We start from the raw sequence: 25,646 nt of genomic DNA on the forward strand, positions 1-25,646 counted from the left end.
GACCCAGCAATGAGGTCGTTTATTTACACAAAGTGCAAAAGAGTACAAACATGGATTTACAGACAAAGGTTTAAGCAGCGCCTGTATTCTTATTCACAAGCGTTTCTCAAGTATACAGAATACTGTAGCCCATTAGTGGGTTCACTGAGCCAGGGCGAAATAGGGAGAGTCCCCCAAAGTCTCTCCCAAGATAGGCAGCTTGTGGGAGGCTCGCTGGGATGACGGATGCTGAAATTAAGCCCTGACTCTTGCCTTTTCACAGTTTGGTCTCGGCATTATTGCGAACGCCCTGATTTCCTACATTTCCTTAAATAGCTACTTTACACCACTGCAGAATGGGTGTAAGACTGGGTTTGTACCTACAAATCAGATCGGCCTAGCGGCATCGCTCAGGGCTGGGAAAAATTTTACACCCTGTGCACTGTAGTACGGTCGACTGTAGATGTAGCTTGACAGAAGAATTCCCTCAGAGAGGTCGATCAAATACACCCCTGGCAAAATTCCTTCTCTCGCTGTCACTCAGTCTCAAACTTCTGAGAGAGACAAGGTGGGGGAGGGAATGTCTTTTATCCTGGGCCCAACACAGCTACAACACGTGACAAGGGAAGATATCGAATTTTGCCGCCTCTGTGGAAACTCCACAACACGAAGAAAAAGGAAGCAAAGCTTAAAGAAGTTAATGGGTGACAGGGGACGGATCACTTAATGATTGCCCTGTTCTGTTCTTTCCCTCTGAAGCACCTGGCATTGGCCACTGTCGGAAAACAGGACCCTGGGCTAGATGGACGTTTGGTCTGACCCAGTATGGCTGTTCTTATATTCTAAGTTGGTCCAATAAAAGTCATTACCTCCAGGTTCTAAGACACTTGGATGGGAGTTTCAAAAGCATCTGTCTAAAGGCTTTTAAATGACTGGATAACCCTTTCGGGAACGAATTCCTACTGAGGTTAATCAACCCATCACCTCTAGAAAGGAGAGATCAGACTCTGCTGTGTAGGATACAAACACATTAAGAAATAAACAGAAACAAGGGCTGCATTTAAGCATGCGGCAGTAGGAAGCCCCAGCCATTCTGCTCGGATGCTGTATCCCTTTTCCACGGCATCCCCTGTTTGGGGCTGCGAGGTTCTCTGGGCGAGTCTTACTGAAGTTTGTTTGGACAGCAGCCAGCAAAATGGGGCCCCTGACCTTGATTGGAGCCTCCGGGTGCCACTGTGATGTAAATATCCTCAGAGAAGGGATCAGCAGCAAATCACTCAGCGGCACCGTTTGCACCCCGGCCACCAGCACCCAAAGTAGCACCGAAGAGTCAGCTCTGCATTGCTCTTCTCCTGGAGCAGCCCTTCAGCAGCGAGGAAATGCTTCCTTCAACCGCAGCCCGGAGTCTGGAACTCGCCAGCCATCTGCAGATGACCGCAGCAGTGACGTGGCTCCTCCCGTTGCAACATATGCAGATAGCGCAGCAGCAAAAGCAGATCGGAAGTCCAACAAGCCTGGCCTGGCCAGTCCCACCCACATCGGGCACCGAACGCCGGGGCCCGCCGGCTTTTCCCTAGCCCTTCGTGTACGCGTCGCGTTGGGCACAGATCCAGTTGCGCAGCGTGTGGCACCACGAGGAGCCGACGGCCTTGTCGTTCAGATAGGCGCAGCGGCCGTCAGCTCGGATTTCAAACCTGCAACACAAGCGCCGTGGGGCCGTGAGTCACGGCGGAGCATTCTGCGTGGCGCAGCCAAGGAAAGCAGGCAGCAACGGGGCCTTAATTACCCTGCTCTCCACTGCTCTCCCCCACGCTGCCTGCCCGCTGCATCTGGGCCCAGCATCCCCTTGTGATGTGTTTGAATGTCAAACTCAGTTCATTTCATGATGTCCTCTCATGTGGAGCACGCAGCCCTGGGGTTAGCAGTGGTATGTCCCTAATGCAGGCAAAACGTCAGGCCAGATGGGGATCAGACCAAAGGTAGGATGTTTCCAGCTATTCAATCTGATTGTACCTTCTGTTGCCCCCAACCCTTGGTCTGTCTTGTGTAGTTAGACTGTGAACTCTTTGGGGCAGGGACCGTCTCTCGCTGGGTGTCTGGGCAGCGCCCGGTACAACGGGGCCCTGATCTCGGCTGGGGCAGGGACGGTCTCTCCCTGTGTGTCTGGGCAGCGCCCGGCACAACGGGGCCCTGATCTCGGCTGGGGCCTCTGGGTGCTACCATAATACCAACATCAATACATTTACTTACTCCTAAAAGGTCTCTTGGGCCAGATCGGTTACACAGGGGACATCAGCCAATAACGTTGCTACAACAGTGCAAACAAACGCCCACGTACGGAAAACCCAAGATCCCCTCAAAGCCAGCCCCATTAAACAGCGCAGCGCCCCCCAATCCCGCACCGAATAGGAGTTCCAAAATACCATGTCCAGTCTTTTTAATGCCAGAAAAAGATTATCGGTGGTTTAGTCTTCCTACCAATCTTAGACTGGTTCAATGCTTATTCGAGTCACATGTGTCCCAACACTTAAAAAGAGAGAAGACTCACAGGTTGTTGAATTCTGCACCATTCGCCCATCTCCAGGGCTCGCCCTCTTCCCTCCGCAGGCCGATCCAGTGCTCGGAAAGGCCTTTATAGCGCAGCATGAAAGCCTTTGTAGAACAAAAAAAGGAAGACGTTATTTCCGGGTGGGTCCCCCTCCCTGTCTCCTGCTGAAGTTGTTCCACGTTGCATAGGACACTTGAAGAGTCGCTGGGGCCGGGAGTGTGTGAGACAGACTCTCTAGCCTGGTGGTTGAAGAGACCCAAGTTCAGGTCCCTGCTCCAGGCCCATTTTATAGTCTGGAGGCGTCTCACCTTTTGCTGCAGGGTGTCGATCGTAGCCAGGGAGGCTCCGAAGGAGGAGCAGTTGCTCTGGCTGTAGGTCCAGTTTCCTTCGGCCTCTGAGAAATAGTAACACTTCCGTAGGTACCCAACCCAGCCAGCAGGGCACCAAGGGACAGCAGGGGAGCCCGGAGGATCAAAACCAAGTTTCAGTGCTACCCCTGGGGGAAAAAGAGAGAAAGTAACAGACACAGGGTGACAGAGACACATCTGTTCCTATGCAATTATACGCAGCAGTAAGAATGTCACACATAAGCTTTCCCCCTGAGATTAACGCAGCCCATCCTGTGCCCAGCGCTCAGATCTGTATATTTGATTCAGTGGAGAAAAGGATTTTATTTTTAAGAAGAAAAGCATCTGGCTGAAAGTCACAGCAGAAGACTACAAGATCAGCCACACTGGGTCAGATTAATGGTCCATCTAGCCCTGTATCCTGTCTTCAGACATTGGCCAATGCCAGGTGCCCCAGAGGGAATGAACAGAACAGGGAATCAAGTCATCCATCCCCTGTTGTCCAGTCCCCACTTCCGGCAGTTGGATATTCGGAGCTGCATCCCTGATCATCTTGGCTAATAGCCATTGATGAACCTATCCTCCATGAACTTACCTAATTCTTTTTTGAACCCCATTAGATTTTTGGCCTGCACAACATCCCCTGGCAAGGAGTTCCACAAGTTGACTGTGCGTCGTGTGAAGAAATACTGCCTTTTGTTTGTTTTAAACCTGCTGCCTATTCATTTCATCAGGTTACCCCTAGTTCTTGTGTTCTGTGAAGGGGTAAACGATACTTCCTTATTATCTTTCTCCACCCCAGTTATGATTTTACAGACCCCTCTCATATCGCCCCCTTAGTTTTCTATTTTCTAAGTTGAACAGTCCCAGTCATTTTTTATTTCTCCTTGTACGGAAGCTGTTCCATTCCCCTCATCATTTTTGTCACCATTCTCTGTACCTTTTCCAATTCGAATATAGCTTTTTTGAGTTGAGGTGACCAGAACTGAGCGCCGTATTCAAGGCGTGGTTGTACCACAGATTTACTTCGTGCCATTTATGATATTTTCTGTCTTATTATCTAATCTCTTTCCTAACAGTTCCTAGTATTCTGTTAGTTTGTTTGACTGTCACTGCACATTGAACGGATGTTTTCAGAGAACTAGCTAAGATGACTCCAAGATCTCTTTCTTGAGTGGCAACAGCTAATTTAGACCCATCATTTGGTATGTATAATTGGGACTGATTTTTTCTAAGGTGAATTACTTTGCACTTATTAACATTGTTTAATACATGCAGGTAGCCTGCATTATTAAAAAAACAACTAGATAAAGTCCAGCCACAAGAGGGCACCAGAGTCTCATCACAAAACTTTGTACTGACTGGCTCGGAGAAAGGTTTTAACTCAGTGGTGGGCAACCTGCGGCCCATCAGAGTAATCTGATTGCGGGCCGCGAGACATTTTGCTGACATTGACTGTCTGCAGGCACCGCCCCCTGCAGTTCCCAGTGGCCGCGGTTCTCTGTTTCTGGCCAATGGGAGCTGCAAGAAGCGGCGCCTGCAGGCAAAGGGGCGCAGGAATGTGCTGGCTGCCGCTCCCCACAGCTCCCATTGGCCGGGAACAGAGAACTGCAGCCACTGGGAGCTGTGGGGGGCGGTGCCTGAAGACGGTCAATGTCAGCAAAATGTCTCGTGGCCCGCAATCAGATTACCCTGATGGGTGGCCCACCATTGTTTTAACTCATTCCACCTCTCGTTCAGAGGCCTCTTTATTGGATATCGCATCAGATAAAAGATGACCAAGTAACAAAACTAAAGACCTCATTGAAATTTTAACCCTTTCAGGGCAAAAAAGGAGGCTTAGGGACTGGCGCCCGTGAATCATATCACAGAGATGGTTTGAAGGGCAAATGAGGCAGTCATGTTAAGGGCAGTTGGAGCAAGAGTCTTGTATAAATCCACTATGGCTCAACTATCTGAGGCAAGAAGAGAGAAAACCGTGGGATTGCGGCCGCTCCTGGGCCGAATGGAAAACAGAATGGAGAAGGGAGCGCTGAACTCTCACCTGACAAAACCACGATGGCAATGACAGCAGTGGTCAAGAGTATAAAGAGGAATTTACGTGTACAGTGTTTCCAGGGCTTGGCCCAACGCTGAGTACCTGAAAGAGAGAAAGCTGTCAGTTCTCCTGGAGGAGGAGGATGTGAGGACCTAGAGTTATTAATACCAGCATGTCAGCTGTCAGATAGGGCATTTAGTTAAATGGCTCCTGCTTTCTCTCCCTTCTGCTCATTGTTCCGGTCCAGGCTCTCTGGCGTTGTGATCCCGAGTATCCCAGGGCTGACTGGCTCCCAACTAACAGGGGAGGGGAATGTGTCTCATTCTGCAGTTTCTTCCCTGCCTGTGCCCCCTACCCAGGATATCAGACTCTCTCTCAGACGTCGAACCCACAAACCTAGTGGCCCTACATTAAGTCAGGATGCTCTGAGACAAGCCATGGTGGGGGGGGGGGGCGGGGAAGATGCTGGAAATTTGACTCCCTTAGGAGGAGAAGCAGTATACATTTGGTACTAGTGTCCCTAATGAGTAGAGAAATTGCTACAGGATGGAAAATGTTCCCATTCCATATTACAGGGACTGCAGCCATTACAGTATGATAGACGATGTTGATTTACACCTATCCTGCATTAGAAGGCATTTACACAACAGACCAGAAACACCAGTGCCAAATAGAGAGAGAAAACAACCTCTCTCATCTCCTACTTGAGATTCCCTTGTTTCTGCATCTCAGGATTGTACTAGCCCTTTTGGCCACAGCGTTGCATGGCGAGCTCACGTTCAGCTGTTTATCCACCATGACCTCCAAATCTTTTTCAGAGTCCCTGCTTCCCAGGAGAGCTTCCCCCATCCAGTAAGCATGGCCTGGGCTCCTTGTTCCCAGATGTACATGCTGACACTGTGCTGTGTTCAAACACCTACTGTTTGCTTGCCCCCAGCTTACGAAGCGCTCCAGATCTCTCTGAAGGAAGAGGGCAGGTCACTGATTCAGAGCGATCTAGATCACTTGGTAAACAAGGGGAACAAATAATTAATAACGGGCTCTTCAGTCTCGCAGCGAAAGGTACAACACGATCCAAGGGCTGGGAGTTGACGGTAGACAAAGTCAGGCTGGAAAGAAGGTGTACATTTTTACTAGTGAGAGTAATTAACCATGGGAACAATTTACCAAGGGTCATGGCGGTTTCTCCATCACTGGCCATTTTTAATTCAAGACTGAACGTTTTTCTAACAGATCTGCTCTAGATATTATTTCAGGGAAGTTCTCAGGCCTATGCTATACAGGCGGTCAGACTAAATGATCACAATGATCTCTTCTGGCCTTCAAATCTATGAACCTGTAAATTCCTCCTCTACAGCACCTTCAACACAAGGCACCTAGGTTGCTCTATAGACAGCCATGCATTCAAGGGAGGTGTCAGTTTAAAAAATGCCACCATTTGTCCAAAAATTTTCTGAAGAGACTAGTGCTGCAAGCCAGACCTAAGATTCTTGTGAGCGAAAGACACACGCCTCACAAGCGGGGCTGGCTGGCTCGCCCAGCGGTGTGGGTACGAACCTGCGTTCCACTATTGCGCGCACCCAACCCTGCCAACTTTGCCGCTGATGTAGCCCAAGTTCACGTGGCCTAGCTTGTGTTCAGACAGCCTGAGAAGCTGCCCCACAATTCCTGGGGTCTGCATGTTCCTGTCCTTCTGTCTCCCATCTTCCCACTTGTCTCCCATGAGCTGGAAGCAACCTGCTGGCTCAAATACAGTCGCCCTGGGTTTAACCCTTCGTTGCCACACAGACGACTTGGTTTGAAACACAGCTCCGCCTACTTTGTTAAAAAAAGCAGAGAAGATGCCTATCAACCAGCGTGTCGCAGGATGGACAGAGACGTTCTCCCATAATACGCCACTAACCAAGCCCTAGAACAGCTCTAGCTAGCTGGGCACTAGGAACCCTGGGACGCGCCCCCAGAAGCCACCGTGTCTGACCGGCGTCAGTGCATCCCCAGTATGGATGCAGCTGCCAGGATATACTGCAGGTATGAGGTCTGCATACCGATGCAGTATGGATGCTCTCAGGCGAGTTGAAAAGCACAGGCTTGCATGCCCGAATACACAGACCCGGGTACCCTATGCAGTAGAGACATCCCCTAAGTGAACCAAATTCCTCTTTTGTATGTGCAAATGCAGAATACTGGGCTCGCAATGCCTTGGGTGGATTATCCACACCCACCTCCGTCTTTGGCCGTAAAGAGGGAAAGGAGAGGGCACCAGGGCCAAATCATCATGTGCAGGTGCAATATATGCTCCAGCCCAGAAACGTACGTGAGCCTCCTTAATAACCCACAACATTCCCACAGCTGTCCATAGAGTTGCAGGTACAAAATGAGGTAACAACACATAGGAGAGGGGTTTGGGGTGATCAGATACGCCTGACTGCACATGCAACTGCTGCATCCTCTTTTGAAAGGGCAACCTCAGTATTTAAACAAGGTTACGTCTCTCCTGTGTTATGGAGAGCGTGGACAGAGGGGGGAAAAATGCAGGTTAACCATGCCGTAAAGCCTCTTCTAATCCTGCCACACATCTAGGCTAAAACATGTTTGTCCTGTCCACTGTCAAGAAGAGTTTTGTTATAACACAGAAGAGCCACAACCACGTTTCAGATCTGTGTCTAAACATGGCTATTCTTCCAGTGTTGATGGGTCTTACATTTGTCTCTCCCTCTACCCTGTACCCGAGCAGCGAGGCTCTGGTTACCTGGTTTTCCTGCCCTCTCTTGATCCCCATTGTTATTAAGAGGGTCCTCAGCAGAATTCTCAGGCTCTTGTCTCTGAGTGAGACGCATGGTCTATGAACACTGGGCTCTGCTCAACTCTCTCTCAGGCTGAAGCTGTGTTTAGAAGAGGAACCGCCGTCATTTGAAGACCTGAAATCCAAGATTTAAGAGTCAGGAAAATACAGTGAGGAGATTTATATACACACAGACCATGAAAAAATGGGTGTTTATCATACACATTGTAAGGAGAGTGATCACGTAAGATGAGCTATTACCAGCAGGAGAGTGGGGTTGGGGGAGAGAAAACCTTTTGAAGTATAATCAAGGTGGGCCATTTCCAGCACATTTCCAGGAGTTAACAAGAACGTCTGAGGAATGGGGGGGGGGGGGGGGGATAAACAAGGGGAAATAGTTTTACTTTGTATAATGACTCAACCACTCCCAGTCTCTATTCAAGCCTAAGTTAATTGCACTAGTGTAGCTACATTTGCAAACCCCTAAGAAACCTGCTGCACTGGTGCAATTTACACCACTATCTTACCAGGGAAAGGCCTTGTCCACATTCAGCATCACACAATACAAATTATTACAATTCAGTTAAACCCATGGTGCTTTAAAGTCAAACAGCTGCCCACAAAAGGCTCTGCACTGGTTTATTTGATGGCTGGTCCACGATTTAGGCTCTTAGGCTATTGTTATACAAGTAATCAGAGCTGGTTGAAAACTTTCTGACAGAAGAAGTTTCCATCAGATAATAATGATTTGTCAAAATCAAAATGTGCTGCAGGACCATTTTGTTTAGGAAAAGAACCAAAATTTTGTTTAGGAAAAAAAATCAAAATGATTCTTGGGGATGAGGTCATGTTTTTGTTTCAATTTTTAATTTTGAAATAATGTTTTTGTTTCAAAATTTCAGATTTTATAGTACATAAATTACACGACAAATTAAAGTTGAAACTGAAACATTTCTATTACACTTGTTAACCATCACTCATACAAGGGAGGCACGTGCCACCCGCCCTATGCTGATGGAGACAGGTGTCTCACAAACAGGGAGACTCTCCCAAGCTGTCTTCTCCTTGTATTATCATTGACCAGCATCCCACTGTGCTAGGCGCTGTGCAAACACAGAAGAAAGAAGACAGCCCCTGCCGCAAAGAGTTTGCAATCTACGCCTTGGGGTATGTCTACCGTTGAAACTCTACAGATGTGCGGCTGCAGCCCTGTAGCAGAGACCCCTCCTCAGTGCAGCGTAGAGATTTCCTATTGCGACGGAAGGGGCTCTTCTGTCTCTGTAGTAAATCCACCTCTCCCAGGGGTGGCCGCTGGGTCGACAGAAGAATTCTTCCATCCACCTATCGAGCTTCGGGTCGGCTTCACGACACCGCACGGGGCTCGACATTTTGCACAGCCTGGAGCGCCGCAGCGAAGCGGACCTAACTCTGTCATGGGGACCAGGGCCTGGGTCGACCCCGGAGAGTGATATTGGCATAGCTACGTCGACAAGAAGCGTGGGGGGGGACCCCCCAAACATCCCAGACCGACATAGCGACGCCAACGTTTAACACGCGGCGTAGACGCTACGTCGACAGAAGAACGCTTCTCACGCGGCTAACGTCGTTTTGGGGGACTCCTCCGCTGAGGCCTATTCGCAGCAACCCCCCCCCCCCAGCTTAGACTCTTCCATTAGCAGCCCCCCAATGACCCTCTCCACTTAGGATTCCCCCATTGACCCCCCCCATAGCAGCCCCTCCCCCTTGGGGTGTCCCCCCTTTTAACCTCCTCCAATTCAGAGTCCCCCCATGAGGAGCCCCCCCATGAGCAGCTCCCGCACTTGATCCCCCCCCCCCTTTACGGGGCGCCCCCAAGCCGATTCGAAGGGGCAGTGGGGGGGGGGGAAAGGACCTTCCCCCGCGCATGCGCTGTGGCGGTTCCGCTTGGCGGGCGAGCGGCGCGGCGTGTCCCCCCCGGCTCGCCGTATTAGAGGCATTTTTTTTTTTTTTTTTTACTGTCGAGTGTCGCCGCCGCCATTTTACCCAGAGTTTCCTTCGTGGCCGAGGTGAGGATCCATCGGGGGGGGGGGGGGGGGTCTCCGGCTGCGCAACCCCCCCACTCCCCGATTGCGTGTTGTCGGACGAGCCCCGCCGCCCCCCCCCCCACCATCAGCATCCTGCCGCCTCCCCCGGCTGTGCCCCACCGTTAGCGTGACCCCCCCCCACTCCCAGCGGACGGGGTGTCCCTGCCCCCCGAAAGCTCGCGCGCACCCCCGTGTTAAGAGCCCCCCCCCCCCCGGATCCGGGCGGGGCGCCTCGGAGCCACCCTTGGGCACAGCCCCCCCCCCCCCCCCCCGTGGCGCTCCCCCCATCAGGGTGCAGCCTGCGCAGCGCCCCCCTCTCACCTCCCGAGTCAGAGCCAGCGGCGGGGGGTGGATCCCAGGGTGGCCCCCTCCCGGTCCTGGACCCAGGGGCGGCTCCGTCTCTGGAGGGTCAAAATAACTTCAGGCGCCCCCCCCCCGGCAGGCGCTGGCTGGGCGCGTTGTGTGGGGCTGGCTCCCCCCTGCTCGCCGGCCTGACGCGCACTGGCCCCAGCCCGGGATGCTCCTCCAGCCCTGGGCTGATGCCTGCTGTGGCTTCCGGCGCCTGGTTCACCCTAAGACCACAAAAAAACCAAACCAAAACAAAACCCCAACAAAAACGAAACACGTACACACCCACAACAGCTTTTTGTTTACCAGTTTGACTCTGTCCCGCCAAGTGAACAGCGCAGGATTTGGTTCCCCCGGGGGGGGGGGGGGGGTCAAGGGAGGTTATTCTTTAACACAGGTTTCAGAGGAACAGCCGTGTTAGTCTGTATTCGCAAAAAGAAAAGGAGGACTTGTGGCACCTTAGAGACTAACCAATTTATCTGAGCATAAGCTTTCGTGAGCTACAGCTCACTTCATCGGGTGCATGCTGTGGAAAATACAGACCATGTTTTATACGCACAAACCATGAAAAAATGGGTGATTATCACTACAAAAAGAAAAGGAGTACTTGTGGCACCTTAGAGACTAACCAATTTATTTCAGCATGAGCTTTCGTGAGCTACAGCTCACTTCATCAGATGCATAATAACATCAGCCACACTATCAGAGGCTCGTTCACCTGCACATCCACCAATGTGATATATGCCATCATGTGCCAGCAATGCCCCTCTGCCATGTACATTGGTCAAACTGGACAGTCTCTACGTAAAAGAATAAATGGACACAAATCAGATGTCAAGAATTATAACATTCATAAACCAGTCGGAGAACACTTCAATCTCTCTGGTCACGCAATCACAGACATGAAGGTCGCTATCTTAAAACAAAAAAACTTCAAATCCAGACTCCAGCGAGAAACTGCTGAATTGGAATTCATTTGCAAATTGGATACTATTAATTTAGGCTTAAATAGAGACTGGGAGTGGCTAAGTCATTATGCAAGGTAGCCTATTTCCTCTTGTTTTTTCCTACACCCCCCCCCCCAGATGTTCTGGTTTAACTTGGATTTAAACTTGGAGAGTGGTCAGTTTAGATGAGCTATTACCAGCAGGAGAGTGAGTTTGTGTGTGTATGGGGGTGGGGGGGATGTGAGAAAACCTGGATTTATGCAGGAAATAGCCCAACTTGATTATGTAAAGAGTTGTCACTTTGGATGGGCTAGCACCAGCAGGAGAGTGAATTTGTGTGGGGGGGTGGAGGGTGAGAAAACCTGGATTTGTGCTGGAAATGGCCCACCTGTTGATCACTTTAGATAAGCTATTACCAGCAGGACAGTGGGGTGGGAGGAGGTATTGTTTCATATTCTCTGTGTGTATATAAAGTCTGCTGCAGTTTCCACGGTATACATGTGATGAAGTGAGCTGTAGCTCACGAAAGCTCATGCTCAAATAAATTGGTTAGTCTCTAAGGTGCCACAAGTACTCCTTTTCTTTTTGCGAATACAGACTAACACGGCTGTTCCTCTGAAACCTATCACTACAAAAGGTTTTCTCTCGCCCCACCCCACTCTCCTGCTTGTAATAGCTTACGTAAAGTGATCACTCTCCTTACAATGTGTATGAGAATCAAGGTGGGCCATTTCCAGCACAAATCCAGGTTTTCTCCCTCCCCCCCAACCCGCTCTCCTGTTGGTAATAGCTTATCTAAAGTGATCACTCTCCTTACAATGTTCAGAGTAGCAGCCGTGTTAGTCTGTATTCACAAAAAGGAAAGGAGTACTTGTGGCACCTTAGAGACTAACCAATTTATTTGAGCATCAGCTTTCGTGAGCTACAGCTCACTTCATCGGATGCATCACTCTCCTTACAATGTATCACTTTAGATAAGCAATTACCAACAGGAGAGTGGGTTTGTGTGGTGGTGGGCGGGGGGGGAGAGAAAACCTGGATTTGTGCTGGAAATGGCCCAACTTGATTATCATACACATTGTAAGGAGAGTGATCACTTTAGATAAGCTATTACCAGCAGGAGAGTGGGGTGGGGGGAGGTATTTTTTCATGCTTTGTGTGTATAAAAAGATCTACACTTTCCACAGGATGCATCCGATGAAATGAGCTGTAGCTTACGAAAGCTTATGCTCAAATAAACTGGTTAGTCTCTAAGGTGCCACAAGTCCTCCTTTTCTTTTTGCGAATACAGACGAACACGGCTGCTACTCTGAAAGGGGAAGTAGGTTACCTTGTGTAATGACTTAGCACAGTCATTTAACACAGCGGCTCTCAACCTTTCCAGACTACCGTGCCCCCCTTTCCGGAGGCTGATTTGTCTTGCGTTTCCCTCCCCCCCCTTCCATAAGTTTCACCTCGCTGTAAAACGGCTTGCTTACCGAATCAGACATAAAAACGCTGAAGTGATACTGCCCCCCCCCTTACTCAACAATTGCTGCCTTTTTCGTTTTTACCGGAAGATTATAAAAAATCGATTGGCAGAGAAGTATTGTCCGTTTTAGTGCATAGAGCTGTATAAACAAGTCGTTGTCTGTCTGAAATTTTAGTTGGTACTGACTCCACTCGTGTTTTTATGTAGCCTGTTGTAAAACTAGGCAAATAGCTAGATGAGTGGGTGTGCCCCCTGGAAGATCTCTGCGTACCCCCAGGGGTACACGCACCTTGGCTTGAGAACCACTGCTTTAACACAGCTGTGCTGGGTCGTGAATGAAGATTTACTGTGTATATAATGACGCCACACAGAGATAGAATCATAGAACTGGAAGGGACCGCGAGAGGTCATCTAGTCCAGTTCCCTGCACTCAAGGCAGGACTAAGTATTCAGCCCTGACAAGTGTTTGTCCAACCTTCTCTTAAAAATCCCCAATGATGGAGATTCCACAAGCTCCCTAGGCAATTTATTCCAGTGCTTAACCACTCAGACAGGAAGTTTTCCCTGATGTCCAACCTAAACCTCCCTTGCTGCAATTTAGGCTCATTGCTTCTTGTCCTGTCAGAGGTTAAGAAGAACAATTTTTCTCCCTCCTCTTGTAACAACCTGTTATGTACTTGAAAACAGTTGTCATGTCCCCTCTCAGTCTTCTCTTCTCCAGACTAAACAAACCCAATTTTTTCAATCTTCCCTCATAGGTCACGTTTTCTGGACCTTTAATAATTTTTGTTGCTTTTCTCTGGACTTTCTCCAATTTGTCCACATCTTTCCTGAAATGTGGTGCCCAGAACTGGACACAATACTCCAGTTGAGGCCTAATCAGCACAGAGTAGAGTGGAAGAATTACTTCTTGTGTCTTGCTTACAACAATCCTGCTAATACGTCACAGAATGATGTTTGCTTTTTTTGCAACAGTGTTACACTGTTGACTCCTATTTAGTTTGTGGTCCCCATGACCCCCAGATCCCTTTATGCAGTACTCCTTCCTAGGCAGTCATTTCCCATTTTGTATGTGTGCAACTGATTGTTCCTTCCTAAGTGGAGTACTTTGCATTTGTCCTTCTTGAATTTCATCCCATTTACTTCAGACCGTTTCTCCAGTTTGTCCAGGTCATTTTGAATTTTAATCCTATCCTCCAAAGCACTTACAGCCCCTCCCAGCGTGGTATCATCCGCAAACTTTATAAGTGTACTCTCTATGCCATTATCTAAATCATTGATGAAGATATTGAACAGAACCGATCCCTGCGGGACCCCGCTCATTATGCCCTTCCAGCATGACTGTGAACCACTAATAATTACTCTCTGGGAACGGTTTTCCAACCAGTTATGCACCCACCTTATAGTAGCTCCAGCTAGGTTGTATTTCCCTAGTTTGTTAACGAGAAGGTCATGCGAGACAGTATCAAAAGCCTTACTAAAGTCAAGATATACCACATCTACTGCTTCCCCCATCCACAAGGCTTGTTACCCTGTCAAAGAAAGCTATCGGGTTGGTTTGACACAATTTGTCCTTGACAAATCCAAGCTGACTGTTATTTATCACCTTATTATCTTCCTAGATGTTTGCAAATTAATTGCTTAATTATTTGCTCCATTATCTTTCTGGGTACAGAAGTTAAGCTGACTGGTATGTAATTCCCCGGGTTGTCATTATTTCCATTTTTATAGGTGGGCATTATATTTGCCCTTTCCCAGTCTTCTGGAATGTCTCCCGTCTTCCATGACTTTTCAAAGATAATTGCTAATGGCTCAGATATCTCCTCAGTCACCACCTGGAGTATTCTAGGATGTATTTTATAAGGCCCTGGTGATTTGAAGACACCTAACCTGTCTAAGAGTAACAGCCATGTTAGTCTGTATTCGCAAAAAGAAAAGGAGGACTTGTGGCACCTTAGAGACTAACCAATTTATTTGAGCATAAGCTTTCGTGAGCTACAGCTCACTTCATCGGATGCATACTGTGGAAAGTGTAGAAGATCTTTTTATATACACACAAAGCATGAAAAAATACCTCCCCCCACCCCACTCTCCTGCTGATAATAGCTTATCTAAAGTGATCACTCTCCTTACAATGTGTATGATAATCCGCTGGAAATGGCCCAACTTGATTATCATACGCATTGTAAGGAGAGTGATCACTTTAGATAAGCTATTGCCAGCAGGAGAGTGGGGTGGGGGGAGGTATTTTTTCACGCTTTGTGTGTATAAAAGATCTTCTACACTTTCCACAGTATGCATCCGATGAAGTGAGCTGTAGCTCACGAAAGCTTATGCTCAAATAAACTGGTTAGTCTCTAAGGTGCCACAAGTCCTCCTTTTCTTTTTGCTAACCTAAGTAATTTTTGACTTGTTCTTTTCCTATTTTAGACTCCGATCCTACCTCATTTTCACTGGCATTTACTACGTTAGATGTCCAGTCGCCACCAACCTTCTTGGTGAAAACTGAAACAGGGAAGTAATTAAGCACCTCTGCCATTTCCACATTTTATGTTATTGTCTTGCCTCCCTCATTGAGTAACGGGCCTACTCTGTCCTTGGTCTTCCTCTTGCTTCTAATGTATTTGTAGAATGTTTTCTTGTTACCCTTTATGTTTCTAGCTAGTTTGATCTTGTTTTGTGCCTTGGGTTTTCTAATTTTGCCCCTACAAACTTGTGTTATTTGTTTATATTAATCCTTTGTAATTTGACCAAGATTCCACTTTTTGTAGGACTCTTTTTTGAGTTTTAGATCATTGAAGATCTCCTGGTTAAGCCAGGGTGGTCTCTTGCCAGACTTCCTCTCTTTCCTACGCAGTGGGATAGTTTGCTCTTGTGTCCTTAATAATGTCTCTTTGAAAAATTGCTAACTGTCTTCAATTGTTTTTCCCCTTAGACTTGCTTCCTATGGGATTTCACCTAACAACTCCCTGAGTTTGCTAAAGTCTGTCTTCTTGAAATCCATTGTCTTTATTGTGCTATTCTCCCTCCTACCATTCCTTAGAATTAGGAACTCAACCATTTCATGATCACTTTCACCCAAGTTGCCTTCCACTGTCAAATTCTCAGCCAGTTCCGCCCTATTTGTCAAAATCAAATCTAGAACAGCCACCCCCTTAGTAGCTTTCTCCTCCTTCTGAAATAAAAAATTGTCTCCAATACATTCCAAGGACTTGTTGGATAATCTCTGCCCTGCTGTGTAGTTTTCCCCACAGATGTCTGGGGAGTTGAAGTCCCCCATCACCACCAAGTCCTGGGCTTTGGATGATTTTGTTAGTTGTTTAAAAAAAGCCTCACCCATCTCTTCTTCCTGGTTAGGTGGTCTGCAGTAGACCCCCTACCATGACATCACCCTTGGTTTTTACCCCTTTTATCCTTACCCAGAGACTTTCAACAAGCCTGTGTCTTATTTCCATCTCAAGCTCCGTCCAAGTGTATACATTTTTAATACATAAGGCAACACCTTTCCCCCTGCCTGTCCTTCCTGAGCAAGCTGTACCCTTCTATACCAATATTCTAGTCACGCATATTATCCCACCAGGTCTCCATGATGCCAACTATGACATAGTTGTGTTTATTTACTAGCATTTTGAGTTCTTCCTGCTTATTCCCCATACTTCTCGCATTAGTATACAGACATCTAAGATACTGATTTGATCCCCCCCCCTTTATTTCTGCTATAACAGCCCATGCTCCCCCCCAGATTCTGACCCTTCTCCCAGGTCTCCATGTTTTTGACTTATTTGTGGGCTTTGGTCACCTGCCCCCGTCAAACGTAGTTGAAAGCCCTCCTCACCAGGTTAGCCAGTCTGTAGCCAAATAGGCTCTTCCCCTTCCTTGATAGGTAGACCCCATCTCTGCTTAGCAGTCCTTCTTCCTGGAACAGGATCCCATGGTCAAGGAAGCCGAAGTCCTCCTGTCAACACCATCCTCACAGCCAGATATTCACCTCCAGGGTGCATCTGTCTCTGCCAAGGCCCCTACCCTTGACTGGAAGGACTGAAGAGAACACCACCTGCGCTCCCAACTCGCTCATCCTTATTCCCAGAGCCCTGTTGTCACTTCTGATCTGCTGAGGGTCGTACCTCAGATACCCCAACTGAGCTCGGGGTCTCCCTTGTGCTGTGCAATTTACAAATACCTAGTGGCTATTAAAGTTCAAAAACAATTTAGTTAGTGCAGAGCTGAAGCTATCGGCTGCCTTCCCAGAACATCAAGTTCTGCAGAACTCCGACTTGTGAAAACCAAGAAAGGCAGCATTAAGGTACACGTTTGAGTCCACGGGCGCTTGTGACATGCCCTTTGTTGTAAACCATACGCGCCCACTCTGTGGGTGCTCCAGTCCTGGAGCACCCGTGGAGAAAAATTAGCAGGTGCTCAGCATCCACCGACAGTCAGGCTCCTCCTCCCAGCGCCTTTTGCCCAACCACGGTCCCTGCTGATCACCTCCTCCCCCTCCCGCCCACCGCAAACAGCTGTTTTGCAGCATTCAGGAGGCTCCGGGAGGGAGGGAGAGGCGGGAAGAGGCAGAGCGGGGACAGGGGCTTGGTAGAAGGGGTGGAGTGGGAGCAGGGCCTGAGGGGGAGGGTCGAGCACCCCCTGGCTAGAGGGGAAGTGGGCGCCTATGTTGTAAATGATCAACATTTCTCACTTAGAAGACAGCACAGTCATTTCAATCTTGGTTTACACCACAAAAGCACCACTAAAAAAGATGAATCACTTCCAGTCAGCCGATTCACAAATCACTAACATGTAGGAAGTCAAAGGGACTCATTTCATAACCAGCCTCTAGTTTGTAAAGAGCATGGAACAGCATGTTTTTTTTAAATTGTGTTAGCTAACATGGTAAAATCCTATGTGGGCAGTTTGTGGTTTTCACACACATTAACAGCCCTGGGGGAAATGTGTGACCAGTTAATGCGTGACAACAACTGTCTTGTCCACACTCGCATTTTACCAAACGTTAGCCAACATGGTGGTAAACCCTTTTTTCCTGGTGAAGCCAAGGCCATGGTGTGACTTAGAAATGTAGGGCTGAAAGTGACCTTGAGACGTCACCTAGTCCATTCCCCCAGCCTGAGGCAGGACCAGGTAAACCTAGACCATCCCTGATAGGTGTTTATCCAGCCTGGTCTTAAAAACCTCCAATGATGGGGATTCCACAACCTCCTTTGGTAACCTGTTCCAGAGCTTAACTACCCTTAGAATTAGAAAATTGCTTTTAATATCCAATCTAAATCTCCCTTGCTGCCGAGTAAGCCGATTCCTTCTTGTCCTACCTTCACTGGACATGGAGAACAGTTGATCACCGTCCTCTTTATAACAAACCTTAACATATTTGCAAACTTCTTCTTTTCTCAAGACTACATGTGCCTAGTTTTCTTAACCTTTCCTCAATGGTCAGGTTCTACTTGCTCAGGACCCTCCAACAAAGGACTCTCTTCCCAACCCCCAGCCACCTCCCCATCGTCAGCTGGGACAGAGAGGGAATCCAGACGTGAGCAGCGCTCTGTGCTGGGGGGAAAGGAAACCCCAGAAAGAGGAATGAGAAGCGGGGGGAGAAGGAGAAGTTTGTGGTTCCAAATGAACTGAAGGACAAATGTTTGTTTTCATGTTTTTTAAACACGTGGTGTTAGTAAGTAAAACCACGAAGTGTGGATTATTTAAACACTTGGTGTTAGTAAAACCACTAGGTGTGGATTCATTCAAACAAAATCTCGCTGTTGCTCTCTCTCTATCTCTCACACACACACACAAACTCAAATCAACAAACTGAAGGGAAAATGGAAGGTGGGTGGGATGCTGCTTTGGTTCGATAAATGGCTTGAAATACAACTGAGACCTCCAGGCCCCTTGTGCCAAATGGAAAGGGGAATGTATTATGTCTTGCAAAAGGATTTGTGTAGAGTTTGGATTTGGTTGCTTTCTAAAATCTTGTATGATTACGACATTTATCCCCCAAGGTCATTTGCCTTCTTGAAGCTTATGTGGGCGTTTTGTTTTTACTGCTTAAGTTCCGACCCTGCAGTGCTTCAGCGGACCCTCGTGCCTGAAATCAGTAAGCTACTGTGCGCTCACTGAAATCAGCAAACTTCTGTGTGCCTACAAAGAACTCATTGGAGGATTGGAGTGGCAGGTGTTTAAAGGCTGATCTTGCGTTCAGATGACAAACCAAACAAGTTTTTTTGATTGAGAAAAATTTTAGTACAGGGGACTGTTCTCTCGATTTCCTTCCCCCCCCCTTTTTTTTTTTTTACTGTGCTCCTTGTAAGGGTGATAAAGAATGAGTCATCCAGGCTACTCTGAAACCACAAACCACATGCAAATGTTGTTTCAATGCAAGATTGCGAAGAGTATAAAGTCAACATGATAGCCTTCCTCCACACATCTGAAAAAATCACTTTTAAACGTGGTTGTGGCCCAAGTGTAGTGTAACATGCTGTTTTTTCTTTCCAGTGTGGAGAGAAGAAAATTATGTTGAGGAAGATAAATTATTTCTCTAAGCCAGCATTTCCCAAATGCGGCCACTATGGCCGCATGCGGCCACCAAGGGCTTTTCTTGCGGCCACAGCCTCCTGAGGGGAGAGTAAGGCAGCAGCCCCTCTCCAGCAGTGGTTGGGCCCTTGCCACCTCTGGAGTCAGGAAAGCTAGAGGAGCAGACAGTCGGTGTGAATTCTCCATCTTCCACGGAGTGGTGGGGTTGGGCTTCAGCCGTGGGGTGGTGGATGACAGGCTCCACCCATGGGGCTTTGGGCTCCATTCCCTGGCTGTGAGGTGACTGGCTCTGGCCCCGAGCTCACCCTCCCCAATCACCCCTGGATCCTGCTGCCTCCCCCAGGGCCCCATCGCCCCACTGCCTCCGTAACTACTTCCCCATCCAGGTCTTAATTTGTCTCTGGGCTTGCCGGGACTGAGTAAATCTGCTGTGAAAAGTGATATTTGTATGTTTGTTAGTATCACTTTTCACAACAGACTTACTAGCTAGCAAGTCTTTTAAAAAAGCAACCCAAAAAAAGCAAAAGAAACAACAAGAAAAAAGACAAGACCGTACAAAGCTCCTCGTGTTTCTATTTTGTTTAGGTCCAGCAAAGAGTAGAGACAACTGTACGTTTTTTATTACTGAGTCTGCAAAAAAACCCCTACATAAATAAATTACAATGATTTGGACATGTATATGTGGATATTTATTTGTTTTTCTTAAAGTTAAGTAAGTATTTTAGGAAAAATTGTCAGAGCAGCCACCAGCAAGAGTTAGTGGCCGCACTCCGAGGCCACAAAAACATTTCTTGGGAGAACCCCTGCTTTAAGCCCTTGTTTACACTGGAGGACTGAACAGAGACAAACCCAGCTGCAGCCCCAGGCCAGAACTTGCTCAATGTTTAAGCCTGTACCTGTGATCCCTCTTGTGTCTGCATCGTTCCCAGCCCCGCTCCTGCTTTGTTGCAGTCCTGCTCCGGTACACTTCAGCCCTGCTCCCCTGCTTGGTTCCTGAACCTAGCTCTGACCCTTGGCGCTGACTCCAGCTCCGACCACTAGGGATGACGTGACAATGCCATGGTCTGTGACAAAAAGAAGGAGACAGGAATAGATGAGAGAGAACACAGTGAACGAGAAGGCAGCCATCCTGCTGGAACATGACATGAAGGGACATCAGAGGGGGCAATCCCTAAACAAAAACAAAACAACAACAAAAAATAAATCCATTCACTCAGCTCTACTGTAGGATTCAACTGGCTCTTCCGCTCCCGGACTTGTGTATCTGTGAGGGCGCGGCCAACAAATCTCTCTTGGAATTTATCTAAACAAACAAAGCGGCCTCTAAAACTGTTGGATTTACATAGCAGACAGGTAGGTGACATTTTAGGACATAGGCTTTTGTTACAACATTCTATCCAGGTTTTTATCCCTTGGGATCACTGATCTTGCAGAGCCTTCCAGAAGTGATATCTGGCGCCAAACGGATAAATAGAAAAGCTATAGAAAATATATGAAAATAGAAAAGGACGGAAGAACCCAATGCACAGCTACAGACTAGGGACCGAATGGCTAGGCAGCAGTTCTGCGGAAAAGGACCTAGGGGTGACAGTGGACGAGAAGCTGGATATGAGTCAGCAGTGTGCCCTTGTTGCCAAGAAGGCCAATGGCATTTTGGGATGTATAAGTAGGGGCATAGCGAGCAGATCGAGGGACGTGATCGTTGCCCTCTATTCGACATTGGTGAGGCCTCATCTGGAGTACTGTGTCCAGTTTTGGGCCCCACACTTCAAGAAGGATGTGGATAAATTGGAGAGAGTCCAGCGAAGGGCAACAAAAATGATTAGGGGTCTGGAACACATGAGTTATGAGGAGAGGCTGAGGGAGCTGGGATTGTTTAGCCTGCAGAAGAGAAGAATGAGGGGGGATTTGATAGCTGCTTTCAACTACCTGAAAGGGGGTTCCAAAGAGGATGGCTCTAGACTGTTCTCAATGGTAGCAGATGACAGAACGAGGAGTAATGGTCTCAAGTTGCAGTGGGGGAGGTTTAGATTGGATATTAGGAAAAACTTTTTCACTAAGAGGGTGGTGAAACACTGGAATGTGTTACCTAGGGAGGTGGTAGAATCTCCTTCCTTAGAGGTTTTTAAGGTCAGGCTTGACAAAGCCCTGGCTGGGATGATTTAACTGGGAATTGGTCCTGCTTCGAGCAGGGGGTTGGACTAGATGACCTTCTGGGGTCCCTTCCAACCCTTATATTCTATGATTCTATTTTAGACTGTAGTTTCGCGCTTGCATTCTTCAGTGATGGTGGGGGACCCTAGCCTGGATGTATACCTTACGTGGCGTATTTTGCATAAGGTTTATCACGAGTTGTGCAATGGTGGTGACACGTTACATTTTTGTAAACAGGAAGCGTGTTTCTTTTCTACAGCGTCACAAGCAGCGCAAGGTATAAAGGTGCCCTGGCCCTGCTCTACGCATAAAAATTAGGTTGACCTAGTTACGTTGCTTGTATGTATAAAATTTCACACCCTGTTGTGGCGTGGTTAGGTCACTATGAACGCGGCGAGGTCCATATGGACGCTACTATGGACGCCATATGGACGCCACTATGGACGCGGCGAGGAAGAGTTCTCTTGTCGCTCTAGCTGCTCCTTCTCGGAGGCGAGGGCTACCTACATTGATGGAAAAACCCCTTGTGTCGTTGTAGGAAACGTCTGCAGTACCAAGGTACAGCTGCAGTGACAGCTGCGCTCCCGTAGCTGCTGCAGTGTAGACGTACAGTAAGTTTTAAGGGTACCATAGGCGCTGACTCTGGGGGGGCTCCCGGGCTGGAGCACCCCCGGAAAAAAAAAGTGGGTGCTCAACAGCCACCCACCGATCAGCTGTTTGGAGGTGGACGGGAGCTGGGAGTCCCTGGAGGGAGGTGGGAAGCCAGGGTGGGGCTAGGGATATAAAAGTCAGCCAGTTAACCGGTAAGCATCAGTCTTATCGGTAAGGTATTCTGGTTAACATTTAAACTCCACAGCGGGATTCCACTGCCAGCCCCACGCCATGGATCCAGGCTTCTGCTCCCCGCCCACACCAGGATCCCAGTTGCCAGCCCTGCCCCCCGGGGTTCCAGATGCCAGTCCTGCCCCCAGGGCTCTGCACAAGGTGGCAGCCGGTACCCTACGTGCAGGGCCAGCGATGGAGTCCCCAGCACGGGGCCAGCAGCGAGCGGAATACCCGGGGACGGGGCGGCAGAAGAGCCCTGGGCGTGGGGGGGGCAGCCGGGACCTCGGGCGCGGGGTCGGCAGCTGGGACCCTGTGCGGAGGGCAGCAGCAGAGCCCCAGGCACGCAGCGCGGCAGCCGGGATCCTGGGCACGCAGGGCAGCAGTGGAGCCTAGTGGTTAAACGTTTAACTGGGACAATTTTACTAGTTTAGACATTTACTTTTTTAAAACACTAGTTACATCCCTAGGCAGGGCACACTTGGGGAGAGGGCACAGTGGGGCCTAAGGGGAGGGGCAGAGGCAGAGCAATGGTGGGGCTTTGGGGGAAGGGGTGGAGTGGGCGCAGGGCCTTGGGGCTCCCACTGGAAAAGAAGAAAGTCGGCGCCTGTGAAGACTACACCAGGCCTTATTCTGGAATAAGAGTATCCGCAACAGAAATTATATCTGTATCAGTTTCACTCTACTGATATAACTGGGAAAAATTTTCTGTGTAGACAAGAGTCATGTTTACAGTACAGACCTTTGCCGGCATAGCTGTCGGTTTGGGGTGCATAGATGCAGTTATATGAGCCAAACGATGCTTTTACTGGTGCAGCTTGTTTTGCTCATGCGGGGTGGAATAAGCTAATAACTACAAAGCTGTGCTTTTAAGGGTCAGCTTTTTTCATTGGAAAATACCGGGGTGGATTTGATTTAAATCATGAGTCAGGAAGACTCGATTGAATCATGGTTTTCTACATAAAAGTGCATTCTTGTTGGTGGTTATAACCTTAATACATATTCTTCACAACTCAGAGGTAGATGTCGGTTTCATTTTTAGAAGGTACACATGATCCATTTTTAAACCGTGATTTATTCTGAATAAGAGTTTTACAGCTATCTCAGAAAAGGAATGATTGTTTGGTTATTTCATTTACCAAAGGTAATTGAAGCAGATATTTATGAAGTCATTGGGAGGTGAACTATCTCCAATTCAACAGGTTAATCATTAATTATTTGGAGGATTTTCTTGCCAGACTGTATTAGGAGGAGAACATCACCAGACAGACATTTCAATTGTTTTATTTAACTAAAACAACCACGTTATGTATTCTGGATTTTTTTCTTCAACAGCAAACATAATATTTTAACACAACAAGCATATGAATTTTTGAATTTAAACATTCAAGGTTTTTAAAATCAGGTTTGTTTTTGTTAAAATTGTTTTTAACTAAAATAGTTAAATGAAATATAATGCCTGTCTTACCCACAGGTAGAGGGACTTCATTAAAATATTCCCAAACTGGATCCCCAAATCTGATTTGGTGCCCCTGAAACATTTTGTGAATTTGTGTTGATTTCACTGAATTGTTTTAATTGGGTGGGTGGGGAACAAAAATTCCAAAACAAATCAGAAGTTTCATTTTGACAGTTTTTCAAAAGGACACACTTCGATTTGCTTAGTTTGAAACTTGTTTGTTTTGGGTTCAAAATCCCCCCCCCCTTTTTTTTTAAGAACGTCAATCAAATGTTTAAAAAAAGTTCAACGTTGAAACAAGCTGAGCTGAAACAAAAGGAATTACTTTGTGGAGGGTCTCTAGCCTGTGTTATGCAGGAGGTCAGAATAGATAATCACATTGGTCCCTTCTGCCCCTGGAATCTGTAATTCCCCCTACCCCGATTTTTTTAAGAATTGCCAGCAAATCAAAAAAATCTGTTATTTGCCGAGCTCTAGCTGTAGTCGGTTCCTGTGGTTTTCAGTCAGCGTTTCTAGTCCACTGTCGTTCAAGCTCAGAAAGTCTTTTTCAGTTTCAGCCTCTGTGGCTGGCAGTTCCCCTTCTCTTGTGCTCCCAAAAGGGCAAGGGGGTACATTTACCACTACAGTAGACTCCTGATTGGTGGCAGGTTGCTGTGTTGTTGAATGCTCTCTCACGGCTTTCTCGCTGGTTTACATGCGTGTCAACTCCTCCCCCAATTAGGGTGTTTTGCCCAGTTACCAGCGTGAGACTGAACATCGCTTGCACAATTCTCTCCCAGTGGAGCAGTTCCTCTAGATTCAGAGTTGATGCTGCAGGAAACAGGGTGAGTTATGATTCGTATATTAGGAGACTAGTGGGAGGGGGTCTGAGGGGAAGGCAGGGAATGGAGTGCAGAGGGGTGAAAAGAAGAGTTCTGAGAGGGAAATGCAGGGGAGGGAGGGTAATGAGGTGGGAAAGTTGGTGTAGCATCCAAAGAAGAGCTGGGTGAGAGGAAGTTTTGGGTGGGGGACAGTTAGACAGCTGTAGATTTTGGGGGTAATTTTGTATAGTCAAAAATCCAGTTTCTATGGGGGAAAAAGTTATGATGGAAAATATTCGACTGGCCTTATCAATTTCATGTAACGATCCAGAACATTCTGGTGCGTTCTTGCTTGGCAAGGGAGACATAGCTGCGTGTAACGCTGACATGCAGTGGAGATTTCCAGCATTGCAACCCGGTGATAGGGAAATGTTGGTAAACTGGTAAGCTTAGTACTAACGAGCACCCGAGGAGAAAACACTGGGTTGGGAAGAAAGAGTTCAGCCTGAGAGGGACGGTGCACTGTGGCCTAGCGAGCAGTGAACTAGACTGGAATTTGCAAGACCTGGGTTCTATTCCGGGCTCTGCTGCGTGACCACAGGTCAGTCACTTCTCTCAGTGCCTTAGTGTTCCCCCCTCTGTACAATGGCAGTAGTGAAACCAAAGTGCTTGGAGATCTTCTTAAGGTAAGAGCCAGGTATTACAAGATGAAGACTAGTCTTGTGGCTAAGACTGGGACTCAAAAGACCTGGGGTTCAATTCTTGACTCTGCCATAAACTCCAGGTGTGCCGTTGGACCAATCAGGTAGAGCAAAATTTTTAAAAATGACACCGGCACCAGGAGCAAGAGATTTTGAAAAGTATTTAGACACCTACAAATGCAGATAGGTGCCTAGTGGTATTTTCAAAAGCGGGTTAGGCCCCTAACTTTTGTTTAACTTGAGCTTCCATTTTCCAACCTCTTACTAACTCCCACTGAAATCAATATGAGTTAAGCACCTAAATACCTTTGAAGATCTGGACCTCAAAGAACAACCCAGATGTCTGTCCTCTCACTGCCCAAAACACACTTTTTCTTCCCAAATACAGATTTTTGGGGTAAAGGAAAATTTCAGCACCTGTGATGAATATCTCAGAAGTTACGAGTGACTGAAAATTGGTAGGGAAAGGTGATTAGAATGGAAACAGGTTTGCGACCTCAATTACAACAGCACTAGTAAATGCTCACGAAGACAAAATATTGTTGCTGGTAGAACAAATCCATTTTTCTTTAAACTCAGCCCCCGAATTCTCCTTTGGCTAATTGTGGCAGCGCAGCCAACAGATTGACTCATGCTGGGCTGTATTAACAACG

At 47.7% G+C, this 25,646-nt stretch overlaps 2 protein-coding genes across 5 annotated transcripts in view; one reads left to right on the forward strand and one right to left on the reverse strand.

Annotated features, from left to right (window-relative positions):
• Positions 1-10,309, reverse strand: LOC125621689 (C-type lectin domain family 2 member B). The gene is made up of 6 exons (XM_048818825.2): positions 10,079-10,309; positions 7,662-7,830; positions 4,919-5,014; positions 2,836-3,023; positions 2,528-2,631; positions 1-1,673 (listed from the first exon to the last, which is right to left on the reverse strand). Exons 2-6 carry the CDS (start codon positions 7,747-7,749, stop codon positions 1,553-1,555), a joined length of 597 nt encoding a protein of 198 aa, XP_048674782.1. The 5' UTR covers positions 7,750-7,830; positions 10,079-10,309; the 3' UTR covers positions 1-1,552.
• The window catches only part of LOC125621691 (C-type lectin domain family 2 member B), a 25,794-nt gene continuing 9,823 nt past the window's right edge, over positions 9,676-25,646 (forward strand). The window contains exons 1-3 of one of the 4 annotated variants that reach the window (XM_075119563.1): positions 9,676-9,739; positions 17,967-20,410; positions 24,214-24,316. The gene's annotated coding sequence lies outside the window, so the exon portion shown is untranslated. Of the gene's footprint in view, positions 9,740-14,953; positions 16,827-17,966; positions 20,411-24,213; positions 24,317-25,646 lie in introns of all 4 variants that reach the window. The other 3 variants (XM_048818830.2, XM_048818829.2, XM_048818831.2) reach the window with 3 other exon arrangements.

Source organism: Caretta caretta, chromosome 14, assembly GCF_965140235.1.
Source record: "Caretta caretta isolate rCarCar2 chromosome 14, rCarCar1.hap1, whole genome shotgun sequence".
NCBI lineage: Eukaryota > Metazoa > Chordata > Testudines > Cheloniidae > Caretta > Caretta caretta.

Coding starts and splice junctions, on each gene's coding strand:
- LOC125621689 (XM_048818825.2), bottom strand. CDS start 7,749: ATGCGTCTCACTCAGAGACAAGAGCCTGAGAATTCTGCTGAGGACCCT. Junction 5,015..7,661: donor AGAGAGGGCAGGAAAACCAG/GTAACCAGAGCC, acceptor TCTCTCTTTCAG/GTACTCAGCGTTGGGCCAAG. Junction 2,632..2,835: donor TCGACACCCTGCAGCAAAAG/GTGAGACGCCTC, acceptor TGTTCTACAAAG/GCTTTCATGCTGCGCTATAA.